Source organism: Tursiops truncatus, chromosome X, assembly GCF_011762595.2.
Source record: "Tursiops truncatus isolate mTurTru1 chromosome X, mTurTru1.mat.Y, whole genome shotgun sequence".
Lineage (NCBI taxonomy): Eukaryota > Metazoa > Chordata > Mammalia > Artiodactyla > Delphinidae > Tursiops > Tursiops truncatus.
Genome location: NC_047055.1, coordinates 12,069,743 through 12,087,432, shown reverse-complemented (window position 1 = coordinate 12,087,432; position 17,690 = coordinate 12,069,743). Strand labels below are relative to the sequence as shown.

At 39.6% G+C, this 17,690-nt stretch overlaps 1 protein-coding gene across 2 annotated transcripts in view; it reads right to left on the bottom strand.

The window, feature by feature from the left end:
• Positions 1-727: 727 nt before the first annotated feature.
• The window catches only part of MCF2 (MCF.2 cell line derived transforming sequence), a 64,414-nt gene continuing 47,451 nt past the window's right edge, over positions 728-17,690 (bottom strand). For both annotated transcript variants that reach the window (XM_073798854.1, XM_019919084.3), the window contains 7 exons: positions 17,033-17,254; positions 10,282-10,374; positions 8,718-8,796; positions 8,099-8,159; positions 5,078-5,187; positions 3,395-3,504; positions 728-1,487 (listed from right to left, as the gene is read on the bottom strand). In XM_073798854.1, coding sequence (XP_073654955.1) covers positions 1,455-1,487; positions 3,395-3,504; positions 5,078-5,187; positions 8,099-8,159; positions 8,718-8,796; positions 10,282-10,374; positions 17,033-17,254 — 708 coding nt within the window. In that variant the 3' untranslated portion in view covers positions 728-1,454. The remainder of the gene's footprint in view (positions 1,488-3,394; positions 3,505-5,077; positions 5,188-8,098; positions 8,160-8,717; positions 8,797-10,281; positions 10,375-17,032; positions 17,255-17,690) is intronic.

The window sequence follows — 17,690 nt, the reverse complement described above, 5'->3', positions numbered from 1 at the left end:
ATAAAGCAAAGTGTGGCTATGTTGTAAAGTAGCGAACATGGTCCCTGGCACATAGTGGGCATTCACTAAACATGTGATGAATTAATGCATGACTTAAACGACCTAATGTAATGTGATCTGTAGCCATTACAAAGCCTGACGTATCAGCTGAAACATCTGAGCCAAAGGTAAACCACAAAAGAGCATGCAGACTCATAGCATTTCATTCTTTCAAAGCATTTTTCACTCACCAAAGGTTAACATTCCTTTCAGTGAGCTATATAGACATGGCTGAAGCAATGAAAATGAAACACTGATAAGAAATGTGTTATTTCTGCTTCTTGAGACTGTATAACAAAGATACAAGTAAAGCAGAACAATTGATTAGATATCCGTGTGCCCCAGGCGGAGGTCAACATAGTCATGGAGAATTCACCTACCATTGACCCTCAGCATCCTCACGGAGAAGCTGAATGACATCTCCATTTCTAATCAGGAGGTCTTCTGAGCCTCTCTTCCTGCAATCTGCTAGGGCTTTATATTTGCCTGGAGACTGTAAGGTTGTTTTGAAAAGTGACATTACAAATTTGAATGCAAAACTACTTGCGTAAGTGCCTGTTCTGTGACGTACAGACTTCATTCTTTACGTCAATGGTAAATGTGGTTAGCTGCAGCGGCTTTGAAGTAACAAACAAACACAGAGCAGTTTGTGATGGCAAAAAAAAAAAAAGCAGGACATGTGTTTATTTAACCTGAAGAATTAATTTTTATTTGCAAAAAGAGCATTACAGCATGAACTACACAGAAAAATAACAGAGCACAGCTGATTTAAGTTACATGAATAATAAACATAAATCCAGAAAAAAAACAAGCATGAAGATAATTTTTAAATACTGTTATTTGTAAACTACTCTCATTAAAAATAATTATCTTGGCACATAAAAAAGGCAATGGCCCTGAACAAAGATTTACTAACGCCCCCAAAAGGACTCCTTGCTTTGTTATCGTTTTGCACAGGTAAAAATAATGCGCACAAAAGCTTAGTCCGATAAAAGCATATTAAACCATAATGTTGTGCTTTGCTTGGCCTTAATCTTTTTGCAGCTGTAATTTTAACTTGATTCATTAATAAGCTAAATAATCCAAGGCACACTGATTGCATTTGGTTACAAGGTAGACAGAGAAGAAATAGTAATCTTCAAGTCCAAACGTATTCTGAGATGAGAATTTTTCCAGCACAGTATCTTATACATTGAATATATGATTTTAAAGAGTAAGAGTACCATAATTAAAACTTTTTTAAAATAAAAGGAAAGAAATAATTAAGTGGTGTTGATTCTTTGCACGTCCAAAGGAATTAACCTGAAAACATTATCCGCATCACTCGGGCTGAACGTCTTTTGAGCAGTATTTTTATCAAATGGGCCGAGGAGCAGGCAGGAAAGAGCTACTTGCCATTTAACAGAGTAGCTTCATTAAAATAGGACAGCCATCTCCGACACCGGCCTCTACAAGGGAAGCAGCACCCATTATTTCTTGTTTTTGACTTGATAAAGCGAGGCTAAAAGATCAGCTCATTCCAACCTGTTTTGCTTTCTAGGTTGGGGGTTATTTAATTGAGGGGGTATGGAATGCACTATATTGTCCCTTGTATGTTTTCCTTAGTAGCACAACTCAGGGAATTCTTGGGAGAAGAGAGGAGAGCTAGTAGGTTTTTCTACATTCCCATCCCCTATGATGAAAGTATTAATCAATTTGGCATATTTGCTTTATTTTCTGACACCATAGCTGGAAAAATGCTTACTGAAGGCTTTCTCGGTTCTTGACAATCCCTTCATAGAGCATCATTCACAGCAAACATTGAAATCCCAACTGGCTTCCCTTGACTTACTGCTCACATCTGAACAACGATCCCTCCTGTCCTCAGATAATGTTACTTCAGGAAATGAAGTTCTTTTTATTTATTCATCTAAATCAGCAATTCTCAAAGTTTGGGAGGCTGACCGTTGGGAGTTCCAAGGGTCTGCAAGGGTCAAAGCTAAATATATTATTTGCCTTTTTCACTCTCATCCTCTCACAAGTCTACAGGGGAGTTTTCAAGAGGCCACCGAATGTGTGATAGCACAACAGACTGAATGCAAACGCAAATATGAGAATCCAGCTGTCTTTTCTGAAGCCAGATGTTAAAGAAATTTGCAAAAATATTTCATTTATTATTTTTTTTTTATTGGTTGCACTGTGCAGCTTGCGGGATACCACTTCCCTGACCAGGGGTCGAACCCATGCCCCCTGCACTGGAAGCGCAGAGTCCTAACCACCGGACCGCCAGGGAAGTCCCTTATTTACTTTTTATTTTTTAGGCTGCAAAAATATTTCAAATGCCACTCTTCTCACTAGATTTTTTTGGTTTCAAAAATGTAAATTCATTAAAACGTTTGAGCACTGCCAGTCTAGACAACGAACGCTGGACAAACCTCTTACCAGCTCTGAGCTTCGGCTCAGAGGGAATAAAGCCTCACTAAGACTATGAATACTCAGTGTGAAATCACTTTGAAAACTGTAAACGACCATACAAATACGAATTATGGTCACTGTCTTATTAGTGGAAAGAATGTTCTGTTGCTTTTTAAAAGAAAGCATTCCAGCGTCGATGCACCTTTGGGATTCTCCATGCCATTACTCCCTCACCCCAACACCAGAACTGCCAAACCGGATTTATTCCTCTGAAAAGCACCAAGGAACAGGCCACTACAAAGCACCGTTCCCACCCTCCACCCTGGTGACTTCAGAAAATTGGAGATTTATCCTAAACAGTCCTAACTCCCCTCTAATAATCCACCAGGATCCTAACAACACTGCAAACTAGTTCTTCTATAAAACACTTCCTTTTACCCTAAAGCAACCTTTACTTTCATGGGGTGCCCTCTTGCTGTGATATGCTGAGATCTGTAGCCTTAGCATGTTTTTTGACAGCCCACTAAAATATATTCCCCAGATGGTATTAAATAGTTTTTAATGTGTAATGTTTATTTCCTATACTTTCTAATCTGGAATCTAAACTGATTTCTAAGTATATCTGAACCTCCTTTGTGCTCTGATTTTATCTCACATGCCCAGATTGAAAACAGAGTGGTGAAGCTCAATTAAAGATAAAATTGGTCACGATATGGGACTTGGAATGATTGACTATCTCATCAACTTCAGTAGGAGCTCCGTGTATAGCTCAAACAAGTTCTCACAGAGATAAAAGTGCTTACTGAATGTTCACAGTAAGACTCGATTCAAATCTTTTGGCTGTGGAAATGACCTCATGACCTCAAGGATACTGACAAAGGATTGCCCCTATGTGCCTCACCTATTTCATCAATAAAATTGCTTGAAGGGTTTTTATTTATCTTAATATGTCATTACTAACCATTAGAGGCCTTTCTTCTTCATTGTCATCACAAGAAGAGTAGAAATAGTTACTGGGCCATTCCTCAGGCTCAACAGGGATTTCTGAAGGTGACGACATCTCAGTCCAAACTGTAAGAAAAACATGGAGGGTGGCAGTTACTGGTCCACCACAAGAAGAGAAGTAAAATGAAGTGTAATAATCAAGGCCATACCCTTCAATGGTCCAAGAATAATATCTTTTGTAATAAAACCTCCAATGAGGTTGTACTAGTTTAGAATTTCTGATATTTCAGAAAGGGCCTAGAATATCTACACTTCTTTTACTTTTTAGGATAGTTTCCTGTTGGGGGGGGGTGGGAGTTATTACAGATAATAATAAGGTAAATAACATTCCAGAGAACATTTATCCCTTCTTATAGAAAATCATCTCTTCCAAAAATTCTTTCTATAGCATTCTTCTTGGTCCCACTTAAATAGCACTTATAACATTCTACCTGGTAATATTGTTATATCGGACTTGTCGTATCTCTTTTATTAGGCAGGAACCATGTGTTACACATTGTGTGTCTCATAAGAACCTGCCTGCAAGAGATGCTTAATTAATAAAATGCATTGAACTGGTATGGATGAAGCAATCTGATATAGGCAGAGAAATGACAGCATTTCATCTTGGCCACACTAAACTATTCATGTAACCTTGGAAGAGTCATGTTAACGTTCTCTGACTTGGTTTCCTCATCTGTCAAATGAAGGCAGTGGTACTAGGCTCCCTCCTGATGGCTCAGGGGGCCACAGTATAGATGACCTGAGGGAAGCGACACGTAAATGGAGAACTGAAGCTGAGCAAGGTTGTTGTTCCTTGTTTCTCCTCAGCTAGTAGAGAAGTCTTCCAGATTAAGGAACATCATATTTAAGCACTGAGTATCAGGCACCCCGTTAGGCATTTCCTCAGGGAAGTCTATGCTGTTGATCCCAGAGTTGTTGAGGTGACCCTTGCAGGTGCTTCGGAAGCGCCTTCCCTGTTATCACACTATCAAATTGAATTTTCATTGCTTTTTGCATTATCCTTCTACTCTCCTAGCTTCGTGGGGATGGCAGCTGAGTGTATCTCAGTTAGCCTGTATGCCCAGAGTACTGCACAGTTCCTGGCACACAGGCTGTTATGTTTGTTAAATTAAACAAATTGTTTTAAATCCCTTGAAATGACCCAATTTGCAAAATAAAAAGAAATATTCCTGAGCTGTAAATGACTCTTCTCTATTCATTAAACTTACAGTGAGTCAAGCAAGTGTGCATCCCTTGATGCAGGATGTGTTTTATTCACCTCTGTATCCTGTGTAGGAGGGGCTCCCAAACTTGAGAAGGTTCCAGAAAGAATCACATGAAGAACTTGTTACATTACAGCTGGCTGGGTCTCACTCCCAGAGTTTTTGATTCAGAAGGTCTGGGATGGAGCCAGAGCATTTGCCTTCTTAACAAGTTTCCAGGTGATGCTGATGCTACTGGTCCACGGACCACACTTTGACAACCTCTGCTCAGCCGAGTATCTTGCATATACACAAGACAGAAGAGTCTTCTAAAAATGGGTTAACTTTGTTTTCTCCATATAAAGTGAATAGATGGGTAGATTTCTCAAATTAACAACGGGAGGAAACAATTGGCACAGCCATGAATTCTGCCTTCGGATGAGCATTACACATACCTGTATTTGCTTCTGCCCGAACTGACGCGATGGCCTCATCGACTTCCACCATAGTGCTGGTGTGCGCCAAGTCAGTTTCCTCAGCACCTATAAAAGCTCCCTGTTGCCTTCTGAAATAGTAAATATGTAAAAACTGGTAAGCTTTTTTTCAGTTTAAGAGTAATAAGAAATTTTAAATGGTATTTCTTCTACTAATACCATGTGTTAAGAACATAGTCAAAGAATCCATTCAAACAGAGCTGATTTTCCCCCTTATTTAAGTCTGTGTGATAACAGCTCATAATATACAAAAGCTTTAATCCTGGGATCCAAGCCAGCATGGAAAGAAAAGGCTCCTTTCTGGACCCAAGGCAGGTATATTGTTTAGAATCCCTGTTTCATACTATATTGTATACCCAAAATTTGCTAAGAGGTAAATGCTAAATGTTCTCACCACAGACACAAAAAAGGATAACTATGTGAGGTGATGGATATGTCAATTAGCTTGATTGTGTTGATTATTTCACAGTGTATATGTATGTCAAATCATCAAATTTTACTCTTTTTTTAAAATATCTTTATCAGAGTATAATTGCTTTACAATGGTGTGTTAGTTTCTGCTGTATAACAAAGTGAATCAGCTATACATATACATATATCCCCATATCCCCTCCCTCTTGAGTCTCCCTCCCACCCTCCCTATCCCACCCCTCTAGGTGGTCACAAAGCACCGAGCTGATCTCCCTGTGCTATGCGGCTGTTTCCCACTAGCTATCTATTTTACGTTTGGTAGTGTATATATGTCCATGCCACTCTCTCACTTCGTCCCAGCTTACCCTTCCCCCTCCCCATGTCCTCAAGTCCATTCTCTACGTCTGCATCTTTATTCCTGTCCTGCCCCTAGGTCCTTCAGAACCTTTTTTTTTTTTTTAGATTCCATATATATGTGTTAGCATACGGTATCAAATTGTACTCTTTAAACGTATATAATTTTAATTGTCAACTATAACTCAATAAGTTGGAAAAATATAAACAACAAAAAAACCCTATTGTTCTATGAACTTTTAACTTCAATGAATTAGGCAAAGTGTATATGAATGACAATGAAACCTCAATCTGATTAATACTGTTGAGTTGTATCAGCTACTATAGAGTCAATTGCTCCATGAAATCTAAAGACTTTACTTCCAGAATACATGATAAAACACTGAGTATTGTGAACCGTGGAAAATAAAGACTTCCACCGTGATTTTAAAATGGTTCTCCTGCGGCTTCCCTGGTGGCGCAGTGGTTAAGAATCCACCTGCCAATGCAGGGGACACAGGTTCGAGGCCTGGTCCAGGAAGATCTCACATGCCGTGGAGCAACTAAGCCCGTGTGCCACAACTACCGAAGCCTGTGCCCCTAGAGCCCGTGCTCTGCAACAAGAGAAGCCACCGCAATGAGAAGCCCGCGCACTGCAACGAACAGTAGCCCCCGCTCGCCACAACTACAGAAAGCCTGTCCGCAGCAACAAAGACCCAATGCAGCCGAAAATAAATAAATAAAAAATAAACTAAAATGGTTCTCCTAAAGCCTCAGATGAATCAACATACTTTGCACCTGATCTTAGCTACCTATGAAAGATGATGTGCAACAGAGAAAAAGAGTATTTTTATTTTTATTGGAGTACAGTTGATTCACAATGTTGTATTAGTTTCTGCTGTACAGCACAGTGAATCAGTCATACATATACATATATCCACTCTTTTTTAGACTCTTTTCCCAGATAGGTCATTAGAGAGTATTGAGTAGAGCTCCCTGTGCAGTAGGTCCTTATTAGTTATCTATTTTATCTATAGTCGTATGTATATGTCAGTCCCAATCCCCCAATTTATCCCTCCCTCACCTCCCCCCAACCCCGTAACAGTAAGTTTATTTTCTACATCTGTGACTCTATTTCTGTTTTGTAAATAAGTTCATTTGTACCACTGAAAAAGAGTACTTTTAATAAGTCCTTCAATGATCCCTACATCATGCAGATGCTGCGTGGTGAATTTCTGTGCCAAGGCTTTGGAATCACCATGAGGATTCTTTCTGCATATATGTAAATGTTGTATGGAAACTCCACCTTTTAAGATTCCTAGAGGTGGAATACAATGGCCACATCTCTAAACCAGCAGCAAAGCTATCATTGAGGACGGCTGCCTTCCTCAAAGACGTGGTTGTGTCCAGGCACAGCCCCCGCCCCACAGCCTCCGCCCCCGGGATCCAGACCTCCTCTCTAGCTACACAGAGAGGGCAAGTCACCAGCAAGTGGTCTCCATCAAGAGACCACAAAGCTGCAGGCCAGTATTAGCTGCCAGTACTTCATCATTCTTATACCTCTCCTTCTCCAATCAGATTGAAGGTGCCCAGAAATACTTTGAAGAGAAAGCCATGAGTGTAGCCGCTTTTGCTAGCAGCCTACATGCAACTCCCCCCAGGGTATACTGAGAACAAAGCACTTATAATCGTGTTTAAAAATTAGCCCAGACTATTTTTTTTTTTTTTTTGAGGCAAGGAATACGACTTTATTTGGAAAGCTGGCAGACCGAGAAGATGGCAGACTAATGTCTCAAAATAACCATCTTATCAGGGTCTGGATGCCAGTTTCTTTTATAGAATCCGAGAGGGAAATAAAGTAAAAAGGCATAATAGTGAGAGGCGGGGAGGAAGTAAAGTAAAAAGGGCCATCAGTCTTGCAAAACATCTCCTGGGGGAGGGGATGTGTTAATTTCTTCTTTCTTGCCGCCATCCACACCTGGACCGGGTCAAGACGTTTCCCTGAACAAAGGCACTTCCTTATATTCTTTTCAACATCAGGGGAACAGTGGGATAACTACTAAGGACTATCAGGCTGCAAGTCCAAGGACAGAACTGAGAAAATGTGTTTATAGAATTTGATGAGTTATTGCTAAAAGGCCAGGTAATTTTTGTCTGATAGTTTAATTACATTGTTTCATGTTATATACGGAAAACAGAAGATTGGAGAGTGGTATTTCTTAAAGTATAATCACTTACTCATTCCGCTGAGAAGAAAGATTCTGTTCTGTTAACTGATTATGTTGTTCTTGTTTTTTAACTGTGAAATAAAACAAAGATTATATAAGCATTGTTCGGAAGCCACACTTCTTACTTCCTTGAGGACCAATGACCTTCACATATGCACACACACACACCCCGATCCCATTTGAGTTCACCTTCACAGACTTGAAACAGCCAGAGGGAAGGCCAGTCTGAATTTGGAATATAGAAAAGGGTCGAACCATGTAATATTTTATTCAAGAAATTCAAGTTTATAACTAGCACCACCCCCAGGCCAACATTACCAAGCACTGATTACTGAGGTCCTAAGCAGAGTTGCCTCATGGGAAGCAATTAGAATTAACACATTCAGATTGCTCTATCACTGCACCACTGCTTCTCAGGCACTAGAGCTCATCTTCCATTGTAAAATTCATTCTCCAAAACAGTTTAAACAGCCTCCTGCATCTTGATCTCCTACTAATGAGTTGAGCAAACCATTTCATTATAAATAGTAGAAAGTAAATATCAGCCCCATTCCCTGTAAAAATTATCACAGAATCTGAGTCACTGAGCCGTTCTTGTACTTCTTGTTCTGGAGAATGCGTGAACTTACCTGTCATAAGTTCCTGTTGCTTCAACAAAATACTTCTGATTTCTTTTAACCACATCATCTTCACATCTACATTTGAAGCCTAAAGATTTAAAAAGCAGGGGAGGAGAGGACATGTTTCCTTTTTAGAACGATGCTTTAATAATAAAACAAATGTCACTAAGTATATCAAACACGATTTACATCCTGAACCACCATAATCCAACTCTAACATTTTGATTCTTAAAACTTCTAAGAAGCAAATAAGTAGCCATCGGATTAGATGAAATAACAGCCCAAAGCATTTCGAAATTGGCCTTCAATAATAATGCTCAGAGAAGCGTGAAATATAAATCTCACTTATTTTTTCTGTGTAGGAGGGTTCTTTTAAATATATAAATGTTTTTATGTTTAATTTTGGTAAAACAAAACAAGTTCTACTGTTTCTGAAAAGACAATCTATTGTAGGGACTTCCCTGGCAGTCCAGTGGTTAGGACTCGGTGCTTTCACAGCCGAGGGCCGGGGTTCGATCCCTGGTCAGGGAACTAAGATCCTGAAAGCCATGTGGTGCGGCCAAAAAAAAAAAGACTCTTTGAAATGACAATAATCTCTTGAAATGTTCTAATTCCTCTCTTCTTCCGTGAGACAGGTTGAAGCTTACAGCATGTCTGGCCAGGACTTTAACCACATTCTTTAGAAAAAACAATCCGATCTGAATCATCACATCGCCCTGTCTCGTAATCAGGTCCTCTCTGAATGCTGAGCACAAGAGGAACTCAGAACTGTTATAAATCTGTAACTCAAGAGACTTGATGGGGACAGAGAAGCACCGGCCAAGCTCTTGGCTATCAGCTCTTGTTGATAAGTCTCCTGGTGCCGTGGTGAAAACTTAAAGCCATAGAAAGCATCACAGACATATCTCAAGTTGAAGAAAACTTCTGCCAAGACATGGAAGTAACCTAAGTGTCCATCGACAGATGAACGGATTTGGAAGATATGGTACATATATACAATGGAATACTACTCAGCCATAAAAAAGTATGAAATAATGCCATTTGCAGCAACACGGATGGACCTAGAGATTATATATGGAATCTAAAAAATAAACAAACTAGTGAATATAACAAAAAAGAAGCAGACTCACAGATACAGAGAACAAACTAGTGGTTACCAGTGGGGAGAGGGAAGGGGGAAGGGGCAATATGGCAGTAGGGGATTAATAGGTACAAACTATTAGGTACAAAATGAGCTACAAGGATATATTGTACAGCACAGGGAATATAGCCAATATTTTACAATAACTATAAATGGAGTATAACCTTTAAAACTTGTGAATCACTGTATTGTACACCTGTAAAATATAATATTATACAGCAACTATACTTCAATAAAAGAAAAAAGAAAACTTGGTAACTGAGAAAATGTTTAATTGCATCACAAAGAATAATAATCAAATAATATTTAGGTAACCTACAGGAAAGGACTGAGAACTTTTGTAATGTAACCAAAATTATTTTTGTTTGTAAATGCAGACTTTTGTATCTTAAGGCAGGTTATGGTTTCTAGAACAATTCTTAAGTGACCAACCTGGACAATATAAACTTCTTCCTTCCCAGCATACCAGATTTCAAACTTGCGGTCGTCTCCTTTTACATATTCAGTGATTCCAACTTCATCCATCTACAATAAATGAGTCACCATTTTCATGAGCATTTTATTAGGAAAATGAAATTACATTAAATCTACCCCCATCATATTCTAAATGAAACAGAATTTCTCACTTCTGCAAAATATATGTTTTATAATCAAAGAATATGAAATGATAAATACAATCAGAGACCTGAGTGTTTATACACTTTCATTAAACTATGCACTTATATAGTACAGACTACATGCTCCATTCCAGTGAGTGAAACAAATGTTTCAAATCTGAGCATCCAAGTAGTCCATGTAAGATTGAATTCCATTATAAATTAACTGTACAGTATAAAAACAAATTATTGTGTCAAACACAGAAGTAAAACTAATTGAACATTGTGGAAAAGGTCATCCAAAATTAATTTAAATGGTTCTTTTTAATAACTTTATGCCAGATAAGTTAATCTCACAAATTACTACGTATGTCTATAGAAGCCCTACAAGTTATAGACATCCAATTTATGGGTCAGGGGAGAACCAACCAGGTACACAGAAATCCCCTCTATTTCCACCAAGCTCTTGGCCTCTCTAGGAAACAACCTGTCATGGGACAGTGATGTCTTCTTGTAGCCAGTGGAAATTAGGTATGCAATATCCCTTCCCTACCATAGTTTTTATTCTCTTTCATATGATTGTGCAAAGCACAAACTCTTCCATTTTCTTTCATCCTGTGCTGCTAGTAGCTTGGTTAATTTCATTTGAGCAACTTCACTCCCTTGTACACACATTCTCTTTTAGTTTCCTTCTGCCTTCTCTTTCCTTTCAATCATTTCCTAATTAACTAAAGGAATATCTCACTCTCTGTTCCATTTACATGCCTCCCAAATGACCCTAATTAGAGCTGATAAGCATTTAAAGTAGTGCTAGTGAGATCCCCATATCAAGGAAAAGAAAAAGGATTATACTTAGAAATGAAAGAGCCTGTGACATCTACCCTGAATGTACTCAGAAGTTACTTTCAGAATATCCAAAAATATCTTTACATTCCTACTCAACCACTCTAACTAACCTACTTTTGCTCAAACATCAGGTTTTAAGATAAACAATAATCTCATATTCAATCTCTATTTAAACTGATTTTGTTTCAATACATGGTTTTGTTTTAACAGCATGATAAGATGGAAGGCCCATGCGCTAGCTATGTGTGCTGGTACAAGTTGCTTAACCTTTCTGAATTTCAGTTTCCTCAACTATAAAGTGGGAAGAGTACCTATTTCATAGAGTTGATATAAGGATTAAATAGCATGCACTAAAGGCTTAGATAACATGATGAGTTTTTAAAAGTGTGAGTTTGCTTTCTCAACTTTCCCTTATTTGAATAGCAATGGTTTTGCCATTTTTCATTGTATACATAGAGCACAGCATTATAGAGTAAATGAGCTTTTTTGAGTTACTCTGGAAACCTAACCATGATCTCTATCAGACAACACTGTTCTTAGTTCTAAACAATTCACTACAAATGATCCACTGTAATACAATCCATTTGTAATTCATGGATTGTAGATATTTACTCAAATAACACAATATAAAGGTTTTATCAAAAGGTTTTTATTCTACTTATTAAATATTTACTATACCATGAAAACTTACCTTTAGAACCTAGAGGCAGAGTTAAAGCTCTAACTATATGAATATAGTTATATGATATATTATATAATAAATAATATATATAAAAGAACGAGGCTGATTCTACAGTTATACCCTAACTGTGGTCTCCGCCTCACCCTTCACATTTTCACTGATGATTTCTGGTAGCTATGAATATATTTTCTTTATTTTAAAGCATTTTATCTGAAGACATCTTGTTGTATCAATTGCTCAGGGCCCCAATTTTTAACCTAATTTTCTGTCTTCAGGGTAGTGAGAAGATGTCAACTACCTTGTTAAAAGTCACCCAGTGGGTCAGAACTCTGGGATTATAACCAATAACTACCTATCTTAAGACTTTTATTAGGCAGATCAGCTCGGTGCTTTGCGATGACCTAGAGAGGTGGGATAGGGAGGGTGGGAGGGAGGATCAAGAGGGAGGGGATATGGGGACATATGTATGTATATGGCTGATTCACTTTGTTGTACAACAGAAACTAACACAGTATTGTGAAGCAATTATACTCCAATAAATATCTATTAAAAAAAAACTACTTGAATATTGGGAGGGAAAGCACTTGATATATTAAATGAAAAGTCCATGTTATAAAACTGAAGAAAAAAGACTTTTATTTCTGTATCTGGGATATATAATAGTTACTTCTTGGGTCAGTATTATGAAAAAATTGATCTTGGACTTCCCTGGCAGTCCAGTGGGTAACACTCTGCACTTCCAATGCAGGGGGCATGGGTTTGATCCCTGATCAGGGAACTAGGATCCCACATGCCACGTGGTACAGCCAAAAAAAAAAAACTGATCTTGATTCACAATAACAACACCAACAAAAAAATGTAGCTAGGTTGAACTGCCGTGAAGCAGTTAGAAACAAGATATTGGGTATAAAACAGTAACATAACTGTATCTTGAAAATAGTTTCTGGGATCAAAAAAAGAAAGAAGATGAGAATTATAACAGAATACTATTTATATAAATTAAAACTAAATGGGGGGCTTCCCTGGTGGCGCAGTGGTTGAGAGTCCACCTGCCGATGCAGGGGACATGGGTTTGAGCCTTGGTCCGGGAAGATCCCACATGCCGCGGAGCAACTAAGCCCGTGTGCCACAACTACTGAGCCTGCGCTCTAGAGCCCGCGAGCCACAACTACTGAAGCCCGTGTGCCTAGAGCCTGTGCTCCATAACAAGAGAAGCCACTGCAATGAGAAGCCTGTGCACCGCAACGAAGAGCAGCCCCCGCTCGCCGCAACTAGAGAGAGCCCGTGTGCAGCAATGAAGACCCAATGCAGCCAAAAATAAATAAATAAAATAAAATAATTAATTAATTTTTAAAAAACTAAATGGGCACAGAACATTAGTGTATACTTAAAAAGAACACACAAACTGAAGGATGTACATCAAATAATACAGGGGTAGAGAGGAGAGGAAGTGTGGGGAATGATAAAAAGGAATGAATGAAGGAATGAAAGAATAAACAAGCAAGAACAAGGCCTGCCAGCACGGCGCAGTGGTTACAATCATGGAGACCGAAGCCATCTGCCCGGGTTTGAATCTGTGCTGCACCACTTACTAGCCATGCTCTTGGATGAATTATTCACCTCTCTGGCACTTGGCTTTCTCATCCTCAAAATGGGGTTAATAATAGTTCCTACTTCATATAAAGTTGCTATGTGGATTAAATGAATTAACACTGATATTCATAAACACTTAGAACAGCTCCTAGCAAACAGTGAGTACTACATGTATGTTTGTTAAACTTAAAAACATAGATGATAATAATAAACACATGAACTGAGGAATCTGTAGAACTCAAATGTCTCCATTTGACTAACTGTGACTTTAGGGCCTTTCCTTTGCACAGGAGCAGGCGACTTAAAATATAGCACACAATCAACGTACAGCTGTGGGGCTACGAGATTCCAGCTTGGTACGATGAACTCACGGCAACAGTCCCCTGAAAGTGCATCTGCATTGATCGTATCTACCAAGGGGAAGATTCTGAAACCAGGAACCCAAACTGTTAGGTAACACACTGACTAGTCCTACTAGTAATTATTTAATCCTGGAATCTCATATAAGCAAGAGGAAGAAAGCATGGTGAGGCTTATAAGAGATAGCCTAATTTCCATCTTTCTCTGTCAGCAACATCACCATTTTCCTAGTAATCCTGGTCTAAATCCTTGCAGGCATCACTGACTAATCTCTTTTATTAAGGACACTAGGCATTATTGGGGAATCAAAGAAAAATCAGGCTGATTTTTTTCCTTCAAATGTCAGGTATTATTTATTTTCAGTATCTAGTAAGTCAGTAAGCCTGCCTGTTTACCTGCCATGGAAGTGTTTCTTGCATCTATCCCACCCTCTGTTTCCACAGTAGCCACTGTAGTTCGAAATCTCACAAATTGGTTACCTCATACCAGTCTGTCCTTACTGTGATGTACTTTAGAAACACTCTGTTGGTGTGCCCATCATTGTGACAAATTAAAGGTAAAAAAAGAAAAATAGATACAAGCCAGAAATAGTATATTAGGTAGTAACTAGGTCACACCTAAATGCCCATCGACAGACGAATGGATAAAGAAGATGTGGTACATATATACAATGGAATATTACTCAGCCATAAAAAGGAACGAAATTGGGTCATTTGTTGAGACGTGGGTGTATCTAGAGACTGCCATACAGAGTGAAGTAAGACAGAAAGAGAAAAACAAATATCGTATATTAACGCATATATGTGGAACCTAGAAAAATGGTACAGATGAACCGGTTTGGAGGGCAGAAATTGGGACACATGTAGAGAACAAACGTATGGGGACCAAGGGGGGAAAGTGGCGGGGGCAGGGGGGTGGTATGATGAATTGGGAGATTGGGATTGACATGTATACACTAATATGTATAAAATGGATAACTATAAGAACCTGCTGTATAAAAGAATAAATTAAATTAAATTTAAAAATTAAAAAAAAAAAGTGAACCGAATGAATTTGGGTTCAACGTGGCTATGAAGATAAAGTACCCTCCTCTGGAATAAATATACAGACAGCAAGACATCTGAACCCTGTCTGAGGTCAATTACAAATTCTTGCTTCTCGACAGATGTTTATTAGAGACATAAAAGACCCTTGGAAATTTTGGGGGCTTAGAGGTGGGCGAATATCAAAGGAGCAACTGGGAGACTTCCTTGGTGGCGCAGTGGTCAAGAATCTGCCTGCCAATGCAGGGGACACGGGTTCGCACCCTGGTCCCAGAAGATCCCACATGCCGCGGAGCAACTAAGCCCGTGCGCCACAACTACTGAGCCTGCGCTCTAGAGCCCACGAGCCACAACTACTGAGCCCGCATGCCACAACTACTGAAGCCCACATGCCTAAAGCCCGTGCTCCGCGACAGGAGAAGCCACCGCAATGAGAAGCCCACACACCGCAATGAAAAGTAGCCGCCGCTCGCCGCAACTAGAGAAAGCCCGCGCGCAGCAATGAAGACCCAACGCAGCCAAAAATTAATTAATTAATTAATTATTTAAAAGGAGCAACTGGGCATTTGTTATGAAAACAGTGAGGTTTTTGAACAGTCACTGCTGTGGGTTCAGAAGTGAAGCAGGGAAAGTAGACAGTAGGAAGAAGTCAGAGACCTAACCCTGGGCAGGAACCCCATTAGGAACAGCATGGAGTCGTTGGCCTCTGGGAAGAATCAAAAGGAGGGCCTGCTTCTCCGGTGGCCTCCTGACACAAAGCCCTCGGGCCTGGCTCAGGACACATGGCACGTCCTCTCCATTACCACTGCTGGACATCACATCAATTCTCAACATGCTAACAACCAAGAAACAGTGGGTGGAGAGTCGAGGGTCATAATTTTCTCCATTTTCCAAATTTTCTTCAGCAAATGCCATACCGCTTTTACAATGTAGAACTTGAAAGATAAAATTAATTAGGTGTGAAAAAAATCAAATTTGCCAATTACAGACTCATGTGGATTGGAGGCTCCTCTTGTCAAATGTCAAAACCAGCTGGGAGTGTCACTGGATTGCCAGTAACTTCCTCAAACAATACTGCTCTCATTTTAATACCAAACTAACATTAGGACACAATGGCAGTTTGGGTTATGGGAGAGAAGAAAGTAATTTCTAAGGATCGGACAGGACAGGTGTGGGCAGGATTCAGCGGTAGGTGGCTTTGCACACCCAGGAAGGGAGGGGATGGAGGAGGGATACAATGGGAATGTGCTAACCATAAAAGTGATCCATTTTTAAATCACACGGAAAAAAAGGAAGAAACTCTTTCCTCCTTGACTCTCCCGTATGAGAAAAGCTCCTTGCTACCAAGACCAAGAACTCCACCTGGTGCCATTGGTAAGAGAGTGCTAATGGGGGAGCCTGTGTCACTGCCCACAATTTCAAACTGTGCCGTGCAGGAGTCTAGGGCGCCCCCTTGGGGACTGCCTGGGACTGAAGTGAGAGAGGAAAGGAAGGAGGCCACGGTCTGTCCTCCGTGGCTCTCATTTCAGGTAGGAAAGTTCTGCTTCACCTGACTTCTCTCTAAGATTTCTACTTAAGGTTCCATGGGTGGGAGCGTGCGAAATGGGTGGTGAAGGGGGAGTCAAAGGGTACAAACTTCCCGTTATAAAATAAATAAGTCCTAGGGCTGTAATGCACAGCATGGTGACTATGGGTACCACGGTTAATAATACTGTACTTCATATTTGAAACTTGCTAACAGATTAGATCTTAAAAGTTCCCATCACAAGAAAAAAAGGTTTGTAACTATGTGTGGTGATGGATGTTACTTGTGGTGATCATTTCACAACATATACAAATATTGAATCATTACACTGTACACCTGAAACTAATGTAATGTTATGTGTCAGTTATACCTCAATTTAAAAAAAAAAGATTTTCTTTTAAAAAAAGATGTGCAACTAAAGTATAAGAGTATATATACTTTTTCAGCCCAGTCATCTGAGCTGAAAAAGTATACAAACTGGAATACAGTATATGTATACATGAAAGACTATTACATTACACAATTCAAACAGTCTTACTTTCAAACAGTGCTTAAAACTGTATGACGGGTATCGATCAGAGCCTTCTCTGCTTTCAACACGCCTTTTGCAAAAAACAATGGCTTTTTCGTACAAGAAAAGGTGCCGCTGCATTGGCTTGAATCTAGCAAAATCCTTCATCTTTGTAGCACCTTTCTTGTGCCCAATCCAAACGCTGAATGCACCCTGCGTTATCATCTTGCCCAGCTCATTTAAGTTTCCCTGGAATGGAAAACCCAAACTCATTAGTACAAGGCAGAGCAACATTCAGATCTCTGACATCAATATTACAGTGTTTAGATTGAGTTACTAAAACCCTGAAGCGTATATTTATAGTTTTTAAAGTTTCATTCATCATAACTTTTCACAGGAAAACATGCCATGTGTCACCCAGTTACAAAATGACTGTGGGACCAGGAGATAGAAGAAGCCTCCTTTTCCCTGGCTTCATGTTTCCATTACTTCCTCAATCCTAATCGGTAAATGACCTCTCCCAGTCCAAGTTTTCCCACGGGGGGCAGTTAACGCTAAAGATTTGATCTCTTTCTTCCATCTCTATCCTGGACTGAGGCAAAGAGCAATTCTGGGACCATATGCCTCCTTAGAATAGACCCAAACATTCCAGCAAGCGGGATCTCCCAAGGTCTGCACTTGGGGG